General features: G+C 44.7%; 1 protein-coding gene across 8 annotated transcripts in view; it reads right to left on the bottom strand.

Moving 5' to 3' along the window:
- Positions 1–20,990, bottom strand: part of DOCK7 (dedicator of cytokinesis 7) — a 101,931-nt gene extending 80,941 nt beyond the window's left edge. For all 8 annotated transcript variants that reach the window (XM_088522407.1, XM_088522408.1, XM_088522409.1 and 5 more), the window contains exons 1-2: positions 20,902–20,990; positions 12,363–12,468 (exon numbers count right to left, since the gene is read on the bottom strand). In XM_088522407.1, coding sequence (XP_088378533.1) covers positions 12,363–12,468; positions 20,902–20,939 — 144 coding nt within the window. In that variant the 5' untranslated portion in view covers positions 20,940–20,990. The remainder of the gene's footprint in view (positions 1–12,362; positions 12,469–20,901) is intronic.
- Positions 20,991–27,683: the final 6,693 nt, after the last annotated feature.

Raw genomic sequence — 27,683 nt, 5'->3', positions numbered from 1 at the left:
TTCCCATTTACTGCCTTCTTTGAACACCTACACAATCACCCTCAGTTACAAAAGAAGCATCTGCACAAACCCTGCGAGAGGAGTGTGACCCCTGCTAGGGGAAGCAGCAGGGCTCCAGGCAGGATAACCCCAAATTTCCCTTAAGCTGAGAATCATAGAATCATAGAATCATAGAATGCTTAGGGTTGGAAGGGACCTCTAGAGATCATCTAGTCCAACCCCCCTGCATACGCAGGGACACCTAAAGCACGTGGCACAGGACTGCGTCCAAGCGGGTTTTGAAGATCTCCAGAGAAGGAGACTCTACAACCTCTCTGGGCAGCCTGTTCCAGTGCTCTGTCACCCTCACTGTTAAGAAATTTTTCCTTAAGTTCCTATGGAATTTTTGATGTTTCAGTTTCCGGCCATTTCCTCTAGTCCTATCAGTGGCCACCACTGAAAAGAGACCATCCCCGTCCTCTGCACTCCCTCCCTTGAGGTATTTATATACACTGATTAGATCCCCTCTCAGCCTTCTCTTCTCCAGGCTGAACAGGCCCAGCTCTCTCAGCCTCTCCTCATAGGGCAGATGTTCCAGGCCCCTGATCATCCTTGTAGCCCTGCGCTGGACTCTCTCCAGCAGCTCCACATCCCTCTTGTACTGTGGAGCCCAGAACTGGACACAGTACTCCAGATGCGGCCTCACCAGGGCTGAGTAGAGGGGCAGGATCCCCTCCCTCGACCTGCTAGAGATGCTCTTCTTAATGCAGCCCAGGATCCCATTGGCCTTCTTGGCCACGAGGGCACACTGCTGCCTCATGGTCAACTTGTCGTCCACCATGACACCCAGGTCTTTCTCTGCAGGGCTGCTCTCCACAAGCTCGGTCCCCAGCCTGTACTGGTGTCTGGGGTTATTCCTCCCCAGGTGCAGGACCTTGCACTTGGCCTTGTTGAATTGCATGAGGTTTTTCACTGCCCAGTTGTCCAGTCTGTCCAGGTCCCTCTGGATGGCAGCGCAGCCCTCTGGGGTATCGGCTACTCCTCCCAGTTTGGTATCATCAGCAAACTTGCTGAGGGAGCACTCTGTGCCTTCATCCAGGTCATTGATGAATAAATTGAACAGGACTGGACCAAGGACTGACCCCTGGGGGACCCCGCTAGCTACAGGCCTCCAACTAGACTCTGCACCGCTGATCACCACTCTCTGGGCCCTGCCATCCAGCCAGTTCCTAATCCACCTCACTGTCCACTCATCTATCCCACACTTCCGGAGCTTGCCCAGGAGGATGTTGTGAGGGACGGTGTCAAAAGCCTTGGTGAAGTCGAGATAGACGACATCCACCGCTCTCCCCTCGTCTATCCAGCCGGTCATTTCATCATAGAAGGCTATCAGGTTAGTCAGGCAAGATTTTCCCTTGGTGAATCCATGCTGACTACTCTTGAGCACCTTCTTGTCCTCCATGTGCCTGGAGACAACAGCCAGTATGAGCCGTTCCATCACTTTTCCGGGGACGGAGGTGAGGCTGACTGGCCTGTAGTTGCCTGGGTCCTCCTTCTTGCCTTTTTTGAAGACTGGCGTGACATTGGCCTTCTTCCAGTCTTCCGGCACCTCCCCCGTTCTCCAGGATCTTTCAAAGATGATGGAGAGCGGCTTAGCTATGGCATCTGCCAGCTCCCGCAGCACTCTGGGGTGCATCCCATCAGGGCCCATGGATTTGTGGGTATCGAGGTTCCTTAGGTGCTCTCTGACCCAATCTTCCTCTACCCAGGGCAAGTCTTCCTCTCCACCAGCTTCTTCTCTTGCCTCTAGGGCCTGGGGCTCTAAAGGGCTGCCCTTGGTAAACACCGAAGCAAAGAAGGCATTGAGCAACTCTGCTTTTTCTGTGTTATTTGTAACCAAGGTGCCCATCCCGTCCTCCAGCGGACCCACGTTTTCCCTGATCTTCCTTTTGCTGTTAATGTATTTGAAGAATTTTTTTTTGTTATTTTTAACGTCCCTTGCCAGCTTGCCTTCCAGACGTGCCTTAGCTTTCCTTGTCGCATCTCTGCACTCCCTGACTACGTTCCTGTATTTCTCCCAGGGGGCCTGTCCTTTTTTCCACATTCTGTATACCGCTGCCTTCTGCTTGAGCATTGCCACAAGCTCCCGGCTCATCCACGCAGGTCGCCTGCCCCCTCTGCCTCCCTTCCTACACACAGGGATGCACTGTTGCTGGACGTGGAGAAAGTGCCGCTTGAAAACTAACCAGCTCTCTTGGGCCCCCCTGCCTTCTAGAGCACTACCCCATGGGATTCTACCGAGGAGGTCTCTGAAGAGGCTAAAGTTGGCCCTCCTGAAGTCCATCGTCGCAAGGCTACTTACAGCCCTTCCTCCTCCTCGTTGAATCCTGAACTCCACCAACTCATGGTCACTGCAGCCGAGGCTACCCCCCACCTTCACATCTCCTACTAGGCCCTCCCTATTTGATAGCACGAGGTCCAGTAGCCCACCTCTCCTCGTCGGCTCCTCCACAACCTGCGTCAAAAAGTTATCGTCGACGCTCTGCAGGAACCTGAGGACCCCGTAGGAGATCAGCTAGCGGAGGGACTGAGCCCACTGCTTCCAAGCTAGTATTAACAGACCCCAGGTCTCTAGTCCAAGGCCCTGTACAGGTGCCTAGTGGGGACAGCAGTAGGAGCCAGGATAGAAAAAAGGGAGAGTTATCTTCATGTCACAGATATGGACTAAAGCATAAGGGGGCAAAATCCCACATGTGTTCAGGTATGTTCTGCAGAGCGCACTGCTGAGTGTCCTGAAGGCCAGGGACACCTAAGTTTTGCCTGCAAGCCTCTAACCTGCACCTTCCTGCACAAACAGCTGGGCAGAGGGGAGATTTCTGGATCCTGCTCCACGAGTTTGTTGCTTAACTCATGGGTGTTGTATCGAGCAGCACAGGTGGGTCTTGCTCTAAGTGGCGCTCACTTCATGCTGGCACAAACACGGAGTAACCAAAAACTAATTTTGTTTGTTGCCAGGTTAGCAGTAACCTTGGTTCCTCCTCGAGGCTGAACGGGGCCAGGAACCAGTGGTTAAGGAGAGGAAAACAACTGCAGTGCCATCTGCTATGGCAAAATGGCTCCACAGGCTTCACCTGGTAGGACAGGGAGCTGAAACCACCTTTCTCACCTCCTAACTCAAGCTCAACTTCTCATTTATCTAAAATGAGATGCACAGCAGAGACTCAGCCTTTGCATTTGTTTGCAAAGATCACGGCACAATTTGGGACTCCAGAAAAATGACACTGACAGAGACTGGAGGGTTTTATCTCCTGTCTCCTGTGTGGGAGTAAAATTCCCCGGGAGGATTTGATAAGGGACCTTGAAAAATTAGCCTTGCAGAACTTCTCATCACAGGGAGGATCCTGGCTACTACTCTTACTTGGCAGCCAGTCACTTTTACGGGATCAGGATAATACTTCTTGCCAATTCTCAAAGTAGGACAAAGTTCCATCCTAGCTTCAGTGTCTCCTTAAATATTAAACAACTTATAATGTGCCAAAATTGTAGCAGATTGTGCCAAAGCTTCCAATTCCAAATTAAACTCAGTTTCCCGCCCACTGCCTCCCCGGGCAAGATCTTAGAAAGACAGAAGAACGAGATTAACATTTCAAAGCGGAGCCCCAGCCCTCTTCCTTATCACTAGCTCTCCAGGGCAAACAGTCACTTCCCGTGCTGAGCCCTTCAGGAACGCACAGGGGCTGTCCTGCTTGTGTCAAAATCCTGTCACCCTTAAAGCCATACAGGTATTTGCAGGGAACTGTGACGTGAGGTGACACATTTGATGCACAGGAGAAAGGACTTGGCATAAATCTTAAAATGCTAAAACAAACAAACAACCAAAAAAAAGCTGGCAGGCAAATTAAGAAGGTATTGGTTAAAGAAATTAATTTGCTAAACAGAGGCATGGGAATTACTTTTTTTTTGGAAACTACAGGCTAAATACACTTTTTATATACACACTTTTTATACACAGCTTTCAAAAGGTCAGCAATACATTATTAAGCACTGATGATACTCAAATCAATCTATGTTCACCTGCATAAATTACTTTTTTTAAATAAAAACAGTTGCACAGAAATAGTCATCAGGGGTTCAAACTCTGAGTCACATATTTCTCTTCTGTCATTTACTGCATTTTAAGAAAAAGCATACGTGTGCATGCCTAGCAACTACAAAGAACTTCTGCTTGCAAGTTTTTGTTCTGTTTACAGGATATGGAAATATTCAAATAAACTAAGGAGAATCCTAGATGAAATCTGTTTTTCATCAGCCACGGACGATATGGTGCCAAGCCAGGATGACACCTCCCTAGCCCTAAAATGCAGTCCCTGCCTCCACATCCATGCGTACAGTCTCTAGAATGCAGCTTTATGGAAAGCTGCCTGGTTTGCTTTAGCTCTCAGTACTTCTTCTGCAAGGTATCTTGACAGACGCAAATAGAGAATAACTGATAAAAAGCTTTCATTTCAAATTGCAAACATGCTATACCTGGTAAGTTAGGATTCAATCAGTCCAAAAAACAGATTACAATCTTCAAGTAAAAGATAATTTTATTTTTTTCCTTGGTCAGGATAAAGACTACTCAAGTCACTGACCAGGGGTGACTCGGACCAGGAAAATCATAGAAGCATAATCGTTGGAATAGACCTTTATGATCAGCAAGTCCAACCGTAAACCCACTACCATCAGGCCTATAAACCATGTCCTCATCTACACGTGCATTTTATTTGATAATCATAGGTTTGAAAAGGTGACCTTCCTGTAAAAGACTACTCTGTAAATTTGCCAAAGGAACATGTCTGAAAAGGGATGTTTAAGACACTCACTGTAAATCATGAATCAGGCTTCCTCTTTGTGAAGAGGAAAAAAACAGTTATTAAACTCCTTCAAAAATGTCCATAAACATTCTCCAATAGATGCAAATTACTTTAGAAACACTCTGGGACCTTTATTTTTACAATCTGAGAATATTTATGGATTCTTTTCTTCTTGGGTTCTTTTTTACTGATGATACCAATGATGTGTAATATGTATTAATTCACAAGGGGAAAACCTCATATCCCAACGCTTAAAAGTAGGAAAAGCCGTTCATGGAAAAAAAAAATTGTAAATATATGTAGCTAAAGATAGATCCTAGATACAAATAACTAACAACTACTCAGAAAACCAGTGAGATTTTTAAACATGCAAACTCTGCTAGGTTATTTGCTATTACAATGGGTGACTAAAATTTTTGAAAAATGGGTATAGAAATATTAATCAGAGATTAGTTATCCGGCAATACTAAAGCATTTTTCAAACTCTAAATGCCTCCAAGGACCAATAAGAAGACAGACAGTACATTCTTTGATGACCACGAATCATGTAATTTTAACAAGAGAGCATTTCAAGAACAGAAAGACTTTGATGTGGAAACACAAGTGCTGAAATTGATCTGAAAGAGAAGGCTACCCTCTGATAAACTGTGCAGAAATTGAAATAAAGAAAGCATCAAAGCTCTTTATTAAAGAGCAGGGAGAAAAAGAAAAACATGAACAGCTTGACCAGAGACTGCAGAAGAACCACAGCGCTCCTGCATCCTGCACGCCTGGAACACTGAGACCAGCTGAGGCGACAGGGACCAACAAAGACCTTCAGCGAAGGAGCAAAACGTGGGGTTACAGGAGAAGGGTGAGCCCTGCTTACATAGCTCCCTTCGTCTTGTGGCTCCTCCACCCACCACTGGCAGCCCAACTGCTTTCTGCCACTCCACACACTTGGCAGAGCCAACTCAGTCACCAACCTGGCAGAAAAAACAAGGGCCAGTGGAGGGAGGTGAGAGCCGGACAGCAGCACAACCAGCAGCAGGGAAGAAAACGAAAAGGCGTTTCAGGAGATCCTTCCCCCTGCCCCAAGATCCTGTCAGGCCTCCACACTTCACATGTGGATGTGAACTGTGCAGCTCCACCCTGCTTACCACCCGGGTGTGTTCTTCTGGATGGTAAAGTGCAAGGCACAGACATGTCCCTGCTATCAGTGGGAAATGTATCCAGGGTATGGATTAACCACAGGATGCACAGAGAGATGCCAGAAGTGGCGTTACAGGGAGCCGCTGATGTTATTAGCCCAGGGAGTGCAGCTGAGGTGCTCTCTGTACACGCCTGAGTGAAGAAACTATTGCTTCTGCCATGCTCAGGAGGGGCCAGATCTAATAAACCACAGAAGGCCAAGCCAGCTGCACATATAGGCTATCCTGATGTCTCAGCTCTGTGCACCTGAACAGTGCTGCATACATGAGCTTTGCCACAGCCGAGTCCTGCACAGGCGGTCACAGTGCGAGGCAGAGCGCAGCGACCAGGGCCCTTCGGCCTCACGCGTCTCCTCCGGGGCTCGGCGGAGCCGCGGGTGCCCCTGCACAGCAACAGCGCTGGTGAGGCCAGCGCGACACCGGGCCCGGGCAGCAGAAACTTCAGGCTTCACAAACTAGGTTGGTGCTCAGATAAAAACGACAAAAATGACCTCGAGCTGCTTTAGGAGTGCGAAAGGCCGAGAATGCAAGCACACAGCGTGCTGCAGCAGCGTGTCCACGGCTCCTCCATGTCCTCGGACACACGCACGCTCCTTTACGCTCGGCCTGCGCTGCTGAGTCCCTACAAGCAGCAGCAGCGTGCGGTGGAGAAGGAAACCTTAATTTGGCACCACGAAGAAGCAGCTTTCCAGCACGGAGCTGCTGCTGCACCGCAGCAACACCTCTGGGACAGCAGCAGTGGGAGCTGCCAAACACACCAATGAACATCCTTCCACTGGAGGTTGAATCCAATGTTAAAATATTTTGCAGTTTAGGAGATGAGCAACATTTTCATTAAACACCAATTTGTTTGCACATTCTATTTCTGAAAAAGGGATTTCACACTATTTTAAGTAAACAGAAATTGTAGGATTTAAATAGCATTTTTTAGATTCTGAGTATTTATCAGTAGGCCTGTCCTGAATGCTTCTTTAATGTATCTGAATTATAGTTTTGACATAATTATAGAACATAGTTTCGACATAGTATTTTTTAGTTAAGATTACTACCTCTGCTAATGCATATACTGCCTAAATTACTGAGGATAAACCAGATCACCAACCTTTTAATGGTTATTGAACACACCAACTTAATAGATAACACATTCATGACCTCTGCAAAAGGACTCACTACTGATTTTAGAACTAATATACAACAGTTTCAGTTTATTAAAGAAGGCATCCGCACCAAAACAGAGTAAACTGTGAGTAATCTCTAACCGGAGGATGCAGGGAAGAGGATGTGGATGCCCCTCCCATCCTCCCATTTGACGAGCCCAGGCCGTCCAATGTGCAAGGGCAAAACCTCCAGGAAACACACATAATGGGAGGCACTTTTAAGCCTTAATCAGCTTTGAAAGGGCATTAAGACTTGGCACACTTTCCTTTAATTTTAGTAATTTTGGTGATAAAATTACTTGGCTCTGAACACTTTGCAACGCCCTTTTCTATCCCACAGAGCGTATTGTCATGTTTTCCCTCACAATGTTTTCCATTCATTTGCACAAATTATCTTTCTTTCTTGTTATAAAAAGGCAATAAAATAACAAAAGTGTATAAAGGAACTTACAGTCTCTTACATAATAATTATTATATTTGATTACACAGTATTGAAGCATGACACCCAGTAAGCCTAAGACAAAACTTCAATTTTGATTATGAGCATCTGAATAATGCTCATAAACCAACAGCACCTTAACAAGATTTTAGCACCTTCATTTTATATGGAGAAAATGGAGCACAGAGAGCAGATATGATCAGATCACACCATGTCCAAGAATCTGCACCAGTTTATTCCCAAGTTAATTAACATCTCTTATAAGAGTGTAGCTTCCCATATTAATGCTCACTATGCAGTAACATACACCAGCAGACAGGAACTATGACTCTTAATATACTGGGAAGAGCAATGATTTTACATTCCTTCAGCTTATTTGCAAGTTGTATGAAATGCTGCCCTTCCGATTAAAATTTAGCTATAAAGAACAAAATATATTTTAAAAAAATTAAGTAATTCTTAACAATTGGTTAGAAGAGGAAAAAAAAAATCGGATTTTGGACATCAACCAAAAACATTTCAAAAAAAGAAATCTTTCACAGTTACAAGTCTTCAGAATTCCAAGATGTTAATTCCATATCTATTCAAATACTGATTTCACTAAACAACACAACTCGCTGAACATAGAACAAGACAAACAGTTGTGCTAGGAGCCAAGAATTAAGCCTTGATACCTAATGATTGTTTTCTGTCCCCTGGCATCATCTGCCTGCATAAAAGGACAGGACACGGAGAGGAAAAAAATATGACTAGGAGCACCTGACCTGCAGATCCAAAGTCTCTTCTTCCTAATCCAAACAAGCACAACAAGCCATCAGACAACAAACCAAGGTAGCCACATCAAGATTCAGGGAGTTTTTGAGCTGCTTCAACAGTAACGAGCCTGTGCCTACTGCCCAATTACCCAGCTTCGCCCTCGGTAAAACCATGCCAAAAATGCTGCTGAAGGAATCCCCTAGGTCTCTGCCAATCCACAGCAAACAACAGCAGGGTCAGAAGGGGAGTTAACAAGCACCACAGCACAAGGAGTTGCTCAAAAGAAAGAAAAAAAAAAAAAAAAAAAAAAAAGGATAGAAAAGAGTGATCAGTCATGAGAGATTATAACAGTCCATAGTAAACAGTCCAGTTCATCAAATAAACAAAGTAAATGCTCCATCCTAGTAGATGCTGGGAATTTTTTTGAAAGGAAGTGAGAGCTTTCTGTTTTCATTGAATGCTACCCTATGTGTTACTCTTAAGCAGTCGCTCAAAGAGAAGTTAATTGAGCTCCAAGGCAGTGAAGCAGCCCCTGGAGTACTGAATCCCCTTAATGCACAGAAGAGTAGCACATCACTTGGCTAATAAATGCCAATCACGTACCCAAAAAAGGTGCAAAAAACACACCAGACTGATGTAGAGAGCGTCACAAAATAACTTAAAAACAGAAATCCTTCATCTAACCCCAAGACCTTACCAACACCTGCTACAGAATAACGAACTGTCAGTGAATTATGTTCTGGATTTCAAAACTAAAAGCTCTCTGGTGCAAAAACTGCATCCTGTGAGCAGTCCCACTCAGCATGTTAAGTTACACAGGAAAAAAAAAATAACACTTCAAAAACTTTGGACCTAGAGTTGTGGTTTGAGGAATGTAGAATTCAAATCAGCTGCTCTGAAAGTGGCAGCAGGAAGGAGGCTAACAGCAGTACGCAGCCATGTTCCTACACAGTCATTTGAAAGCAGTGTCTTCTCTCCAGCTCTACCAAATATAAAATAGAAACATTACTAGTAGCATTTTGTCTATTGCTTGTGAAGCAAAGGAAAGAGACTTGCTAAAGTTCAGCTAATAGGGTTTTTTGGATTTTTGGCTTTTTTGTCCTATGGAAGTCTGCTGAATACAAAAAGTCTCTGTACTGCTCTTAAGTCAACGAGAAATGAAAGACCAACCAAGTGCAGCCTTTCATTCACACATTCACAAAAGAACACTTTTTTTTCTTTTCTTTTTTTAAACAGAAAAATGTCCACAGCAGACTGTATGTCATGGAACTTTTAGAATAATTACCAAAAGCTGCCACTGTTGGGAAGTGACAATACAGAGGGAATGATGTGGCCTTATCTGGATCACAACTATCTACGCAAATAATATGAGCAAGATGCTTTGGATAGGAGAAATCACATCTGCACTATTATTAAAAAGTTTTACAGTTCCATCGTTCAGTTTCAGCAGTACTATTCGCTGCCATTGTGCAGCTACTCAGATGATACTCAAATGACATCTATTCATACTGCATTATTAAAACATCCATAAATCTTAGGTTAAATTTACTATTTAAACTATGCACCATGCATCCTGCTCAATGCTTGCAAGCCATTGTGGTTAAATAAAACAATCATGCAGGCTCAGGGCCCTCAATTTTATTCTCTCTGACAGTGTTATGCCACACAAACTAATGAACTTCTCCAGAGCAAGCATCTATTTCAGTTTAACAGCAGTGATGCTTTGTATCTGCATAACATTTGTTACCAAACCAGGACAGACAGGCACAGCAGATTTTGATGCATGCCTTAGGGAGAGAAATTAACCCAAAATTCTTTGCAAGGAAACCTCTGCCATATTATGCAGTCTCTGGACAAAGACTCATGACTTGCCTAAATATATTTTTGCTACAGACTATCTTCTACAAACTATCACTTCATGTTAATCATACTTCTGAAAAGCATCTCTGCTCAGCAGAGAATCTAATACGACAAACTAGCAGCTAATCATGTCAAGTCACATGAAATGCAGTTTGATAGGGAAGGCTCAGAGCCTTCTTCCAGTCACCATGACCTCTTCCAAGATTTTTATAAATCCTTGCATGGATCTGCTTGAAAACACAACAGCAGCAGGATAATGAGACACAAGAACTGAATAAATGAGACAAGAACTGTATTCTGACCAACAAAACACCTCTTGCAAAGCCCAGATACTGTATTAAGCAGGACTCCACAGCTCCACAGGACTGAAGTTTTTGGGATGTATATTTTGATTATAGCACAATGGAAAACCTTAGAAATAAAAAGTGAAAGATAGAATTCATATTGAAAAGAGGTGAGACAAGCGAGGCTGGGGAGAAAAGTTACCAAAAACATGGCTGGCTGAAGAGCAGCTTGGGAGGTACACAGAAGAGATCCTGCTTTAGAAAAATAATGGGAAGAAGAAGAAAATTAAACCAATTTGTTCCAAGTGAGACTGTACATGAGACTTGCTAGGCACAGAAGGCTTGTGGGATGGACATGCGACGTGTCCTTCAAGAGGAGGCCTCTCTTCCTTGGCTCTGCATCGCTGCAGGGAAGCAGATGCAATGATCCGGAGTGCTCCATCCAATCTTAAGCTCCTAATAGCAGGGGTTTTTCCCTATCACCTAATACTGGATCATGCAAAAGTTCTCACAGAACTGCCAAGTCAGGGTTTTGCATTATCATTTCACACCCCTACAGAGACTATTGCAATAAAACATTAGCTCTGGACACAACACTCTCATTAACCCTTCTTCCTTCATGCTCACTCAGCAATAAGCCTGGGCACGCACCTAACAAAGCCGACCTTATGGTCTCCCTGCAGTCACACAGCTGATTCACAGCAAAATGACCCAAATTCCAGCCCTCTTCATTCACCAGTGATTTGGGCTCAGATGTAGCTCCTTAAAGATTAACTTTCAGCCTGCAGCTAAGTCAGTCTTCTAAGCTAGGGGTCAACTTTGTCTTCAAGATCCCTTTTGAGATCACACAATTTCTATGAGGGCATTTCTGCTCTGTATGCAGAAGCTTTAATGGGACAATGTAGTAGGGTGTGAAGAGATGAAACTCTACAGGACCCTACTCCAAAACAAGAGAAGCAGCCCTGTATTCTCAGAACACACTGTTGCACTCAAGGCATATTTTCATTACCACCTGACCTAACCTATCCACTTTGAAGAGGACAGGATGCAATATATTTATTTTGAAGCTGATGACTACAAGAGAAATGCTGCAACTCAGAGCAACAACCAACAACAAATCAAAGGAACACCTCTAAAGACAAAGTTCCAGCCTGAAAAAGTTTGCTGAACTCTTGAAATTTATATTACCAAGCTGAATGTATTTTGAGAATTACTGAGAAGTGGTGCTCAAAAAAAATGACTTCAATGAGAGGAATTCTGACTTGGCCTACATTTCAACCACTCTTGAAAGTGGACTAAAATCATGTAAACAAATACATATTTTTTAGGAATAACCACATTCAGACTTTTACTATAACATTTAAAATACTTCTAAAGAGCTTTATAACATCTCCTGTGGTTCTACCCTCCATGACTACATCCAAGAAAAACAAAACAAAACACAGCTACCTAAAAAACAAAAGCTTGCAAAGATCTCTTCATAGGCAGAACCAGACATACACATGGAATTCACTGCCCAGTCCAGGCTTTCCTTAGATAAAACTACAATATCACCCGAGAAGGCACAGTGTCATACAAAGATTCAGCAGGAGCATAAACACTCAGCTACGTCAACTTGTTTGCAAGATAAAGACCACTAAATTAGTTTTTTCTGCACAGAATTATTTACCTCAGACTTATCAGCACTGCTTAGGTCAATAATCTCTCAGCATGTAAATAGACACTGTAATTTCTTTCCAGACTATAATCAAAATAACTATCCACACCTTTTGCTCGCTTCTGTGTTCCAACTACTACTTACAGTCAGTCAGGAACACTTCTGTGTTCCAACTACTACTTACAGTTGTGTGATGAGAGACACTGCCTCCAATGTTGAGGTTTTTGAGGAGCTGGGGAGATCCTCCATACTGTCCTGAGATCTGCTTCCTGACTTCTGCAGCCACAGTTCTGAAATGAGACAGGGACAATCTTATCTCTGTAAAACAATTACAATGAAGGCCATATATCAAACAGTCTTCAGTCTGTTGACATAAAATCACATACTTAGAGGGCTGGCTGGAATACAGGTGTTAAAGGCCCGCAAGAACGGACTACGTATATTAAACTCCCAAGGGACACAAATTTCTTGCAAGGTTACATTACATATTCTTAACAGCAATTACATTTCTTTTTCCTTTTATGAATTGCTCCTTTGCGTAGAGATGTGGCAATAAAATGCATGCGATGCTGAGCACAAATAAACTTGTTCCCAGCAGGCTCCTTCCAGTTTTTACTAAGAGATCTCCTCGAGCACTGTCCACACCCCACAGCGGTTTTAAGCCTGGTCACACATCTGTTCTTCTGCTCTGCTCTCTCATTTTCCTCTCTTGACTATTTTTGCTTTCTATAGACACAGAGATGAGCACTGGTAGCCACTCTGCGCTTAGCAGCCAACCCCTTCAACACCCAGCTCAGAGCCAGAGAAGCAGTCCTACACAGTGGGATGAAATCTAGGGAATGGCACATGGAAAACAACCAGCTAGGTCAGTACAAAGACCCAGTTCCTGCTTTGAACGAAAGGTAGCACAAGGACCATGGTGACCAGCAGAGGAGACATGTAATGCACTGACTAGCAGGGCACAGTGCTTCCTTGGAGAGAAATCCCACCACAGGGGCAAGGAAAAACATAGATGACTTACCACATCTACTAGGTGAAATGCATACTGTCATATGAAATACATACCTCTTGTTTTTGCTTTTTATTTGCCCCCAGAAGCCTGATTGTCACTGGAAAGCCCTAAACATGCAATAGTTACGTGAGCTCACCACAGGAAGGCGTCAGCTCAGGAATAGCCACATCAGAGGGGAAAACAGTCAATAGTCAAAGCCTGTCTTAACAAGCAGCCAGGGGTTAAAGCCAAACACAACTGTCCCCAGGGCTTCACTGCAACTTACTGCCAAGCTGCAGTTCAACTCAGCAGCAGAGCTGGGACAGCCACGTTTTCAACCGCGATGGAAAGGCACTTGCTTCGAAAGCAAAACCAGGGCATGGACTCTTCCTATCATTAAAAAAAAAAAAAAAAAAAAAAAAAAAAGCCTTTTGAGGAGAAGCTGCTGACTAGCCCTAGTCAACATGAGCCTTCTAACGTGGAAGTGCTCTTCTCCAGAAGGGAATGCCAAGTTCATTTATCCCAAATCTACCCCCAAATGGCAGTCACAGCACTGCAGTATTTTGGTCCAGCTTATCTCCCAGACACAGAACAGAGGCCCTGCCCCAAAGGAATGACAACCAACGTATACGGGAAGGCTCCCAGCTTAGGGACTTCTATGGCAGTCAATGTTGATGGACAGGAATGGGAGCAGGTGGGGGCAACTAAGTTCAAGAGATGGAAGAGAAGTACAAAAGGGAACTAGCTAGAACACCCAAGCCTACAATGGAGAGCAGATGTTTCTTCAGGCCAGAGGATGGGAGTAAGGGCTAGAGAAAGCATTATTTTATCTTTTAAAAAAGTGGACTGCAGAAGGAAAGAAAATGTTTTATTTGTTTTGGCTGCAAGAAGTCGTTTGCTTTATGTTTGCCTTTATTCACGGGAGACTACGTTCTCACTTTCGAAGGGTGTCTTCTGAGAGGAGACCAACAGCTTCTGCTGGCTATAGACGACACCGAGGCTGCCTGATCGCCCTCAAAAGAACCATCTCCCTGTTCCTTGCACCATGCACGGACCTACACGAATGTGCACACACAGGAACACACCATGCACGCTGCTAGCATTTATGGAAAAGTTTGGAATGTATTAAAATGGCTCAGTGGCATGGAAAACATTGTGCATCTGTGGCTGGTGAGATTTAAAAGCTCGCTTCGGGTTGCAGATGATCTCTGCTTTAAACCTGATCTCTTCCTCAGCGCATGTTTTCTGTAATTCCTGACGATACCCAGAGGAGAACATGGCTGGTATGAAAGACCAGAATCTACATTTAGCCATGGAATGCAACACAGGGAAATTTTTAAAACTTTTCTCAGTCTGAGGGACATGCATTGTTTCCAGATGGAAAGTACAGATAGAAGAGGAAACCTCTCAAAGGGGAAACCACAGCTGATGCCTCGCCACATTACTCAGTGCTGCTCCTCCTGCCTCGTGCTGGCTCTTTAAAAACTTGCCACGTGTCTGGGACCCCATTCCCTGTGATACTCTCCAGAGCCCTCTTCCTCCTGCTCGCTGTCCTCAGCCGCACGGCTCTGCGGTGCCTGGGAGCTTTGTTGCACACCCTGCACTCCAGCTACGAGCTCTGCCCAGCTCAAAGCAGAAGGGAGCTCAAAGCTGCAATTCGAGTGTTGCTCAGGGGCACCCTGAGTTCATGTGAAAACTATTGCACGGGTCATTTGATGCAAGTAGGAGAAGATAGTAAAACAAAAGGGTGGCACTGGCCAGCATCATCTCTTACCACGTGCTATGTATTAAAAGCTGTTCCATCTTGCTGGCCCATTAATATCATAACATCACCTGCTGCTGCAAGTTTTCCTGCAGGACTATGGCAGGAAGTTAGAGCTGGACAACCTCTTCTCCCAAGTTGCAATGTACTCGCAAAAACAAGGAGCATCCCTCCTCCCAACCTGCCTTCTGCAAGGGCAGATGCCAAGACGCACTCTCTGTTCCCTTGGTCATCCTAAAGGTTCTTCTCTGAATGTTTTTTGTTTGGCAATCATGCCTTTTTTAGACAGGGTGCTTCATTCTGATCACTCATTCCAGATGAGATCTGACCAGCTCACTGTAGAACCAGATGAGCTTTTTCCTATCGAGAAAACACTTTACCTGACAAATTCTAGGACTTTTTACAGCTTAACCACAGAGAACCACATTTTTTTCCTGCAACTGATAATGCACTTGCACACACTTGCCTTCTCCTCCTCTACTCCCAAAAGCTGTTTGTCCATGATGAGTGTCATCTATTCCCAACAAGCAAGATTATACTGTATTATAACCCTGAACATTATTTACATAATGATTAGAAGATACACCTTCTATACCAACTTTAGTTAGAAAATGCATTATAGCAAACCCAACCAGCAAGAAAAATAAAACACAGATATATCTCAAAACATTCTCCAATCAAAAAAAAAAAAAAGAGGCAGAACAGAACTGACATTAAAGCTCTTGATAATTAAAAAGACAAACAAAAAATGGCTCTTTAATAGCCATCTTATACTCTACATGTAACCTGGGATTATTAGACAAACATGCCGGTTAATAACAGTCCACTGTCACTTGAATGTCTGTGTTTAAAGTACATCTCTCCTTGTAACTTCTTAACCTCCTTTCTGATCTTCTTCACTGGTTAATTATTGTGCGCTCATGTGATTCACACACACACACACAAAAAGCCAAAGTATTTGAAAAAAAATCCCATGGAATTGGCTTTAAAGAAAAACAAGACCAGCCATTCTTAAAGTACTCTGAACAGCAAATAAAAACAATGAAAACATTTGTTTTACTTTCACATTTCCCTACCACATACAAGAACCAGTTCTGACTTTATGTGGCCTGCTCTCTGTCAAAACGAAAAATTCTACCTTTTTAAAAAACAAAGTAGCATTCTGAAAATATTGGTTCTTCTTTTTGCTTTCTCAAGGAAAGACACACACAGACCCATCCTGTTATGTCACGAAAGGTTATGAACTCTTCCCTTTCACAGAAAATGTGGGTGAGGATACAGAGTCTTGTCATCTAGACCAGCCAGTTCAAATAAAAATGACTATTTTTGTCCAAACTAGAGCCTAACTATGGTTTTCCTCTCATATTTTGGCCTTAGTACAACTTATTTCTAGCTGACTGCCAAGCACTTTACAACACTGATAGCCAGCACTTTTCACTCTAAATATACCAAGTTTTTCTTAGATGGATCTAATAGGACACATCTCTATTTTTTTCTAGCAGTTTGAAGAAGCATTTGTTTTGCATAGCCCCTGTTTTGAAGGGAGTCATGCAAAATGTTTGTTTCTTCCCCTCACATCAGTTTCAAAACCGTTACTGCTGCCTGTTTTTCATTTGCGTGTCACATTCAGTGACTCCACGCTCAGAGAGCCTCTGCCTCTTGAGAAAGGCAGCCTTGTACAGTAAGGCGTCTGTGCCAAGCCATAGCAAAGCAGCTTGTTCTCCCTTAACAGCAGAGAATATTGTATTTAAAGGGAGTTTATTTTTTAAAGTGAAAGCACCCTTCATGCTCAGCCAGTTCACTTGTATACAGTTTTGCACATCACTGTCTACACCCATCCCACTTTAGTCAGAAATGCTGCTGAGGAGGGACCCCAGTCAAGCAAGAGCTCCCACCTTGAGCTACTGTCAGTGTAACTTGGACCTCAGATACTGGATGGAGCCTCCCTCTGAAACCTGAAATCTTGTTTCTTTTGGAGAGAATCCATTTCCCTTTGAGTGAAATGGATTCGATTTACAACCTAAAGCTGAGGCAATACCCAGTCTGATCCTGATTGATGCAGGATACCTGTAGGTGCACAATTAACACAGAAGACAAGCAACAAACACATTCTCTTCACAACTGATCAAAACAGAACACAATAGATTTCTTTTTCTGTTATCTACTCTGATAATATTCAAATACTAAAAGTTCCATCCCTAGACTGCAGCGAAGGGAATAAGCTCCCAGGGTATATTACTATGAAAATCACTTCAGGCCTACATCCGTCAAGGAAGCGCAGGCACATCTCACATTAAAAACAGCCCAACAGGGCCATGTACAAAGCAGCAGCTCTGCAGCACAGCCCTGGAGATGAACCGTTCTCTCTACCTCCACAGCGGCAGTTGGGAGGATTTTCTTAAATCAGCAGAGCAGTTGGGGATTTTCTTAAGCTTTCTAGAGTATTGCTGACTCAAGGACGAGACAGCCTCAAAGGTTGAGCAGCTGCAGACAATGCCAAGCATGATTTTGGGGAGAACAGGAAGAAGTTGCTCTGAAGTTTCTGTTAAAAATACTTTCAGTTACCTGTGAGAATGTTTTGAACCTGCAAAAGGCTTTTGGTGTGGGAAGAGACTCAATTGTGATGAACACGCTGCTGTGACCACCACATTTCTAACACACGGCTCACAGAAGCCAGTGGCAGCTTTGTCATGGGCTTCAATGCAGGCAGGTTTCATGCTATGCCTGTTTACCCCGAGGCAGGGGAAAAGGTGTCCGTCAGTCTCCCCAACCTGTCACTCAGGCAACATAAAAGGCTCCAAGTGAAGAGAAATGTGAATTTAGACTTCCCAAAGCTCTTCTACACTAGCCCATCAGTGTAAGGGAGCTTCGGCCTCTGTCAAAGGCTCTGTCGGAGTCCCCAGGCAGGGACAACAGCGCTTCATCAAACCACGAGGTTTTCATTCACACTGGAGCATCTGGAGAAGAGACTGGTCCCACGAGAGAGAAAACAATTTCCTCTAGACTCCACAGAGACATGGGGATAGGAAACAAAATTCTCAGCACGAGAGTATTGACCAGTGGTAAGATCCACATGGTGAGCTTTGGGTGAGGCTGAAATACATAGGAAAACTGAGCATATGACAGAGATGCTATTCCAGGTCAGACTGATCCTGTTCAACGGTAGGAGCAGTAAAGGAAGAGCAAAACTCTTTTAAAGGAAAGACACCTTGAAAACGGCGACAATCCAACTGAGACTTCTATTAATGCATGAACTTATACCCTGCTGGCATGAATCCCACCCCCTAACTCCTCTCTAGTCCCCTGAACACCCTATGAGCTGAAAAAAGGTACTATACAGGAAAACATCTGTTCCGACACAGAGATGGAAACAGTAGCATGTAAGTAGTTGCAAATGTATTGTCACGTTCCAGCAGGACATTTTCCAATAAAGTTTAATGGAAAATTTATTGCTAAGATATCTTTAATTAAAAATTAACGATTCCAGGCAAAATTAGGGTATTGTTTAACCCAATATCGTAATTTTAATTCAGAATTTCATCTGAGTGGGTTTAAGAAAAACTGTTAAGTACTTGCGATGACCGAGGTTCAGGCTAAATCTCCATTCTCATTTAAAGCCTTCCAGTAAAAAAGTGGCGTGCCCTGGTCAGAAAGACAATGTGTAACAGCCAGCCTTCCAAGGATTTTTTGGAACAGCTGTAGCAGTCACTGATAGCTGCTATTTCTAGTATTTAAATACTCCAGTAGCAATAAACAGACACCACATGGTACCAGACTTCCGTATACATCCTTGAGGTGCACCACACTGGTTGAAGAAAGCACGGATAATAAATCAGTGCTGAGAACTACATACGTGATCTTTCTAAGAAAAAGAGAACCTGACCTCACTTTTTGCTTTCTAAACTGCTGCTGTAACACCGAACTTAGTAAATCGTGCTTCTTTAGTAGGTAGGTTTTAAAATAATTTATCTTAGCAAGTTTGAGTTGCATACTATGAGCCCACTGTAGAGCAGCACGACTATTTCCTGTGAATAAGACAAATGAGTCTACCCCATGAGTAAGCCAAACTGGAGGGCAGAGTGTGAAAATGCGATGGGTCTATTCTTCTTTAAACAATGGAAATGGGGAGGGCTTCCAGCAGCCTCCAACACAACTCCTGGGACTTCCCATATCCTGCTTGCTTGTGACCAGACCTGAATCTGTCTAATCCTTTGAAACAGAAACACTCGGAGCAGCATATTCTGTATCAGCATGAGAAGGGCTACTGCTCAGCCTTAACATCCCTAGGTACAACATCTTTTTTTTTTTTTTTTTTTTTTTTTTTTTTGCTTTTAAATAGCAGGGATGTGCAGTCCATGAAGCATGAAGCTAAGATTTCTCAGAAGACTGCACAACACTACATGTATTACTGTTTGGGAAACCCCAGACAGAAATACAACACTCTTTTAAATAAATGTAAAAATAAAAAAGGCAGGAGGGAGAGGTGGAGAGGCAGCAGCTCTGTTCCATGAGGAGATGCCATTGCACATTACCTGGCCCTTCCACAGAAACAGCGTGCGTGAACAGCAAATCCACAAATGAATCTGAAGTGTCAAAAAGAGACCTCAGCATCCAAGCACGTGCTGCTGCCACTTGGCTGGTGTGAAAACACACTGAGCCAATTAGATCAGGAGGTACATACACACAGGCAACACAGCTGCAATCCTCGTTGTTATCATCCTTCTAAATTAATAAATCTGTGCTCGTGCTCAGTCATTTTATTGCAATGAGCTAATGCCTGACACAAGCAGAAGAAAATCAGCACTAGCAGCAGTGACCCTAGAGACATTTTATTTAACTTCCTGCCAGGGTTGCAGAACTCCTATGTTCCCACTGCCGATATTTGTCTCTCGTGTGGCTATTGCTATGACTACAATCAAGAACCAGGAAAAAACGGTCTGGCAGCAAATCCAGCCCTCTCCATTCCTGGGACCTTGGTCTGCTCTATCAGCCCTTCCCTGGTGCACATCAAAGACTACAGAGAACCACAGGAGAAGAGCAACATTTCCACCCCTGAGCAGGGTGGCATCAGTGCTGCTCTTCCACCTCCTACATAGCTTATTCCTCTGGCCTCTTTCATTTTTTTTTCCAATGGTCCTTCTCCACCATAGCTTCAGCAACAGCATCTGCTTGTGCCTACTGTTCTCCCCCTTGATGTTGGGAAGGCTCCACTGCTTCAGAGCTTCCAGGAGAGCCTGGCTGAAACACAAGGTAAAGTTCAGGAAGGCACCACAGGCATCGAGGGCTACCTGATCACACCTGCAAGCAGCAGTTCCCATCTTGGCCCAAAATGCCTCAGCTAGAAAGAGCTACTGAAACTTAGAATTAGTAAGGCGATTTTCTATAAAGATTCTTCTGCTAAAAAAAAATGGGTAAAATACAGTGATGCTCGGCACTACAAACACCTTTGCACATCCAAAAACAAGTAAATAAATAAAGAAAAGCGGTGCAAACACAAACAAGCCGCACAACAACAAGGGAAGGAGGGAGGGAGGGAGGGAGCAGCGGTCTCCATTTCCCGGCAGGAGAGGGAGGAAGCGCTGGGAGAGGCTCCGGCCCGGCCGCGGCGCGGCCTGGGCGCCCGCGGAGCGGCTCCGGAGGAGGCGGCGGCGGCGCCGGGGCGCCCATTGTGCGGGACCGGGCCCGGGGCCGCCTTTGTTCGCCGGGAGCTGCGCGAAGCGGCTCCTTCCCCCCTCAGCGGGCGAGCCGACATGACACCCGCGCGGCCGCCACACGCCCCCCTTTGTGGCGGCTCCCCGCGGGCGCGGACCGGTTCGGACCGGCTCGGCGCCGCCCGGCTCCTGTCAGCACCCAACGAGAGGCAGAGCGGCGGGCCCGGCCCGAGGCGAGCTGACGGTTCGGGCGGCCGCTCGAGGCCGCGGCGCGCTGCCCGCCTCCCCGCGCTCGCTCCGCGGCGCCGCTCCGCGCTACCTGCTGATCTTCTGCGCGAAGGCGCGGCGCTCCGCCATGGCCGTGCTGCCGGTGCTCCGCGCAGCCGGGCGCGCCGTAATGCTCCGCGCGCGCACGCACGGCGCTCCCCCACCCCCGCAGCGCCCGCCTCGCCGCCTCCTCCTCCCCCCTTCTCCTCGGCGGTGAGGGGCCGCTCCTCGCAGACATACGGCGGGGCAGGCGGCCGCGGCGCTCTGAGGAGTTATTGTCCCCGCGCGGGGCCGGGCCGGACATGGAGCCAGAACCGGAGCCAGGGGCGGGCCCGGCCCGGGCCTTTCCCTCCGTCCTGCCCTCGCCCACCCCGTGCCCCGAGCGGCCGAGCTTGTCTGCCGCTGCCTGCGGGCCCCTGGCGTGGCTGGCCCAAGATGGTGCCCACAGGGTGGGCTGGGGGCACCGCGGGGGGATGCCCCTCCTTGCTGTGCTCCTGCCTCTGCTTTTTGGGTTTGTTTCCCCTTCTAAAATAGGAGGCTCATACAAAGCAGCCGCTGGGCTCTTCTGCATCTGCACCTCAGGGCTTCCCCATCCAGCGGGAACACATGTGCTTGGCCGAAGCCCAGACACTGTTCACCCTGCTGGGTAGCAGCTTCTCCCCAAAACAGGCTAAAAATCCTCCCTTCCCAGCACAGCAACAGCCACCTTCCCAGCCAGCCCAGGCATCGTGATTCCGTATGCAAGCAGTATCCGAGGTGGCACTTCTAACGGGAAGAGGTGGCAAAGGGAATTAAAGACTATTCTGGTATCCCCCAAAGAAGGCTGAGCTGTTACCTAGGACACTTCTAGCAGATACTGCTGCACCACGTATGCTGTGCATTAATCTAAACCGGGGAACTATTAATAGCAGGGGAGGAAGTGTCCAAAAGTAGCGAGTTTAATTCACCCGATTCCATCTGTTTGCATTGTGTGAATGTTTCCAGCACACTGCGGCTGCCACCCGAGTGTACCCATTTGCTTCCACTGGGAGAAGCCACTGGTCTCCAGCTGCGTACAATTATTCTGCTTCTGCGCTTGCGTGTGCTTATGCAGGGGGTACCAGGCCCTGGAATCTGCAAATTTATGTGTGTGAGGAATCCCACTGGAGTTAATCAGGCTTTTTGCATTTATAGAGCGAATGCAGCATAGATAAGCTTGTGGCCTACTACTGAAATGTGCTCTTGTACATAACACAGATGCACATGGGCACGTGCGTGCAGATGGAGACACTGCAAAGCAAAGAGCTATTGTCTGCCCCAAGAAGGGGCTTCTTTTCCCAAAGAGGGTGGGGAGGAAATGTTTAGAAGCAGATCTCCTAAATGTTTGCCAAGGCAAAGATTTTTCCTCCTTAGTTCCTGCCTGTATAGTAGAAGCACACACTGGCTAAGTCCATCACATAGAGTGGACGGGATAACCCCATTGCCTATATACCTTCCTACATATGAATAACTTCTTTTACATGAGTGGGTGCTCACAGAATCAGACCTTAGTATGAGGGACCCTCTTTCCCAATGCCCATCCAGTATGGAAATTCCCAAATGTCATCGGTCAGAGATGCAGGATGGCTAATGGTCCTGCCCAATGGCGAACATCACTCCCCAGCTCTTACACACTGACGTTTCTGAGAAGGGGAATCTTTATCACTGCAAGAAGGTGCAAAGAATAGTGCAGCCTCTACAGCCCTGGTATACAGAGTGCAGAATATCTAAGGTTGACCAAGAAATCTATTGGATTTAGGTTTCATTCATCTCTCTTGCCAGTTACTACTGACAGAGGAACCTGTATGGATTCACTGGCAGGACATGCAAAGCTGGCTGGGTATCATCCCCAGAATCTAAGTTTAGCTTATTTAAAACCTTTCCGCACGTCCAGTTCATGTGCTAGTGTGCTGTTTAAAGCTGGAAGGTACATTTCAAAATGCAATAATGGCACAGGAGACTTCAGGCTCTGAGTTATGAGCAGGGATGGCAGCTTGAATCCGTTGGCAGGGTACCTATCACCCAACCCGCCCAGGTGTTGGAGCAGCCTGCTGGCTGGTTCCCCCATCACCAGAGGGTACAGCTCGGGCTGGAGCCTTTGATGTCACCCTTGCTCACCTGTCAGAGCTTTGTTTTTCCTTGACTTTTTCTGCAGCTTTTTGCTCGGCGAGATGAGCCCTGGCGGATTTGATCCCAGCAGTTTCAGAGGTCACCTCCCTGTCCACTGCAATGCTGTGTTGGAGGCTACCAGCAGAAGGGCAGTCGGATGAGACGTGTGCCTGCACCTCAGCCACGCCAGACAGATGTGCTCTGACATCTGGAAATGCAAGGAAGGAAAGGCTGTGCATGGATACCACAGTTTGAAACTGCTAACTGGGGTGGGGACACATCCTGCCTGCCACCCTTGCCAGAGATGCTGTAGCATCTCATTAGAAGAGCAATCAGGTTTCAACATACCATAGTGGTGTTTTCCTGTCTGTTTTCTGATGTCTCAGCCTCTTAAATCTGCCTTGAAATCGGGGCTTAGATGCACTTTTGACAATTCACCTTGTTATACTGGTGTTTTGTGGTACCCCTTAGAATGACTTTGCTTGTTGATCCTGCTGCTTCACTAAGTAGAGTTAAAAGCACTCAAGCCAGTATCCACAAAACTTAGCCCATGCTACTCAGCAGTATGAAATGCCACTACAAATATATTGCAAATACTCAATGCTTCCACCACTACTTAATCTGTCACGGAAAGACCAGCTCTTTCTTCAGCCATTAAAGCTTTCACATACCCTCAGTGGGAAGGTATCAAATTGCAGATAAACAAGCTAGCTCCATATAATTGGTATAAACATGAACAAAATCTGTCAACTCAGTGAACCTTAACAAGTGAAATTCGGAAAAAACAACAATAGAGGCATCCCACTAACAATCTACCACATTGGTGCAAGCAAGTTTAAATGCGAAGAGATCAGTGATCCGCCAGAAATTTATACGTGACCTTGTGAAGAGAACAACGAGCTCACTGGATTAACTTAAAAGTTCGAAAGTTTGCAGTACATAGAATATTAACTAAAAGAAGTGAAAGGAAAAAAAAGATCTGTGAGAAAAAAAAAAAAACACGCAGCCTTTTACTAGTATATTTCCAATAACATCAAACACTAAAATTTATGGTATCAGCAAATCTTGTCTCTATGTTGCTGACAACTCAGCATGATTGATCTTGTGGTGGAGCTGGGCTGTTTTCAGTTGTAAGGAGCAAGTTGCCACTGACAGGCACTGCAAATCCCATAATCCTTCTGCCTCTGCTTTCTCATCTTAAAAGCAGAGAATTATTTGAAGATAACATTTTGTCTTAAGAAACAAACTCATGCTTTGCAAAGAGGAGAATGTGACCAACTGGACAAATTTAGAATTTCAGCTTATAAAATAGTTTTTCCCAGACCTCTCTGCAGGGAATCTTTTCTCTGATTCAAAGACAACTTTTGTGTGGTAAATTTTGCCTGGAGTAGAAAACTGAACAATTTTCTTTTAATTGGGGTGATTTTTTCTGCAATTCATGATATATCTGGAGTGCTATGCTGCTTATTTTTCATGAAGTTGTTTGTGCATATATATTGTCCTCAGAGTGAGGGTGAAGACAAATCAAGACCAACTTCAGTGGAGGGACTGTGTACACTACAATTAACACTTCCATATGGCCCAACTTAATTTAGATTAATGTTTGCATGGAGCTTACATATTCCCAGTAACCAATGCAAAGCACGGAGCCTTATCAGCATTATGAGGATAATGAATAGTTACTCTGCCTTAACATACTGCAATCCTTAATCATGTTTTAGAAAGGAAGGAAGAAACCTATGTTGGTCTACATATGATTCCAATCATGGAATGAATCAGCTGTTGAAAGATGTTACCACAGCCAAGTTAAGAGTGAATAATGGCTATAATGGGACTGGAACCAAGCAAACACTTGTGCATTGTGGACAGAACTCCAGCAGTAAAGAAGTATAGGTGAATATTACCAAAAATGAGTTAATCCGCTTGTACAGTTCAATAAGGCATCTGATGTTCCAGGTGGGAGGTCTGTGAGAAGCCAGGGCGTGATCCTCATTTGTCCTGGATGCATTAGTACTCTGCCATGACACAGATGTAAGCATATATTAAGCTGAGAGTTGAGAAACACTGTCAGAGCTTATGGGCCTCCATCATAGCTCTTACCTTTCCTTTCTAGTTACTGCTCTCCTCTTTCTCGCACTGAAGGACTGTGAATGAAGAAGCACTTCAATCTATTCAGCATGACACCTGTACATAAACCACATCACACTCTAAAATTAAAGTAAGTAACATGCCTTTTTAAGAAATAATTTTTACTTTGTTAAAATTAGATTTGACAAATACATGCTGGAAATACAGATATAGCTCACTGAGCCTGATAATTATAAAATTAGGTCATGCACAAGAAAAATCTTTTGGATTGCACCCGCAAAATGTTCTACAAAAAGCAAACTGATCTTGGCTCTTGTTTGTTCACAATCTATTTACTCAGTCCATTGCTTCCTTGTCCTTCTTACATAAACTTCCTCAAGCACATTGCAAATATGTTTCCACTGAAAGTGACCCAGCATAATTCAATAAACAATGAAGTAAATACGGGACTGTAAATTAAGAGAGCCATCTGCTGGCAGCTACGTGGAACGCTCTAAATTCAGCAGGGGCCAAATCTCTGTCTCTCATGCAGGCAATTTCTTTTAAGGAGTTACCCCTGGGTAATCAGAACCACAGAAGCATAATTATCTTTCCAAGACACATATGGTAAAGAGTGCAGATGCAACACTCTTAGAAGAAGAAGGAGCAGCCTTGTTTGGCTAGTGGTCAGAGGGTCTTTTTCCTGGGTGAATGAGAATCTACGGATGACAGAGTAAAGAAGGGTAGAGAATTCCCTGAATGGCTGCAAGCTTCACTACATCCCTCGCAGGTATGGTATCTCTTTTAGAGTTCGCCTGAAGTCAGGCATAGCAAAGGTAATGACAGCAGCAAAACCAAGGTGCCCCAAGTGTTTCAAGGATCAGTTTTAGAGGAAATCATGTTCTTCATCCCTGCCATCAGATCACAAAGAATCCACACAGCACGCATGAGAGATGCTTTGTATTTCTGGATATCAAATCAAACCATATTAGCTACTACATGAAGCTAAACAGCTGTGTGTAAAACAGTCATCTGTATAGCACAAAACTCAGCACCCAGCCCAGGGGAGGATCAGGCTTCCTCCCTCAGGGAGAGTCACTGCAGTTCCTTGAGGATCTCCTGAGCACGAGGAAACAGCAGCAGTGTGGAGTTCCTCCCTTTCTTTTGACTTACCTCCACTGCTTTAGGAGATACAGCTGGGGCCACCAGCAAGCACTGGACAGACTTGTGCTTCTATTGCAGGAAAAGCTCTTCTGGAAAGAGAAATGGGAACTTGATTCCTTTAGTGTACTGCCTTGCTGCAGCCGTGTTCACATGGCATGGTTAACATCACACATTCATATGATGTCTGCTTTGCTTTTGCCTTCAGTCTTTGCCTCCCAGCATTACTTCCTTATTTCATTTTGATAGGTTGGTTCTTAAATTTAATCTCCTCGCACACTGACTCCCAGTATTCCCTGATGAAATTTCACTGATTTCTCCTAATGCTTATCGTTTTCTACTACTGTTTATGTTTCTAACCTGAATACTGTTTTCAATTTCTCCCAATATTTTCTGTAAATGCCACTAATATGCTCTTTATCTCATCTTCCAGCTCTTTAACCAAGATTTTAAATTAAAACTAGTATTGACACAGATTCTTACAGTATAAACTTAGAGCCTTTTTTTTCCTAGCCTAAACTTGGGGTAAGAAAGATGTTAAAAAAGGTGAGAGTTAGAAAACCTTGTTATCTTTTTGGACAGAGTGAGTGTGGCAAGCAGAAGCAGGCTGGATGTTCCATCAACAGATTGAGATACCAGGCAAATTTGAGAAAATTCACTGTTTGGGAGATATGCAAGTTGAGCCTGAAAAAGGATCTCAGGGCCACATGTAGCAGAGAGCATAGTCACCATCATAGTCTGTGTGTGCATCTGGGAACACCTCAAGAAGCAACTTAGAAGAATCGTTTGCTCCCTGAAGCGATCCCTCAAATGCACGTGCTTCTTCGTGGCTTTACTACACGCATGCATTGACTACTAAGCTTCAAGATCCCCACTTCTTGAGGAAACCCATGACATTCTGGAGTAATGGGTTTGCCTCACAGACAAAACACTCATCACAGCTCTTAGCTTTTAATCAATAACACTACTCATCTTTATAAAACTCTGTATCACTACCATTTATCTAACCATTCTATTCCCAACAGCTGTGTTAGCCAGTGCAAACAATCCTTGTACAAACAAATCTGAGGTTTTCTATTCTTAAATGGGTGGTGGCAACCTTGGTGTCTCTATTTTAACAAGTAGCTCTGTGAGCAGCAGAATTAGTAAAGTCTGGATTCCACTGTTCTCTGTCCCTTTGTACTATTCCACAGTCTCTTTTTATGTGAGCAGCTATTTCTACAAAAACAGCAGGTATTTAATATCTCCTAGCCTCTGTAAACTTGACTAAATTGCAGAGTGGTTTCAAAACTTTCCGGAGGGGAACAGATCACAGATGGCTAACTTCTCTAGGAAATGAAACTCAAAATACACAGGGAAGAATTCCCTTCTCCGTAACTCCTTGACCCCAGGTCTTCTCTGTTTACACAGCAAATGGATGTTTTAAAAAGCACATACTGTTGCCCACGTTTAATGAGCTTTTCTAAATATACTGTAGAT

This window comes from Tinamus guttatus, unplaced genomic scaffold (assembly GCF_059628265.1).
Source record: "Tinamus guttatus ecotype Peru unplaced genomic scaffold, ASM5962826v1 Tinamus_guttatus_pri_ptg000153l, whole genome shotgun sequence".
NCBI classification, from domain to species: Eukaryota; Metazoa; Chordata; class Aves; order Tinamiformes; family Tinamidae; genus Tinamus; species Tinamus guttatus.
The sequence above is the reverse complement of the archived record's forward strand: the minus strand, read 5'-3'. Positions and strand labels throughout refer to the sequence as shown.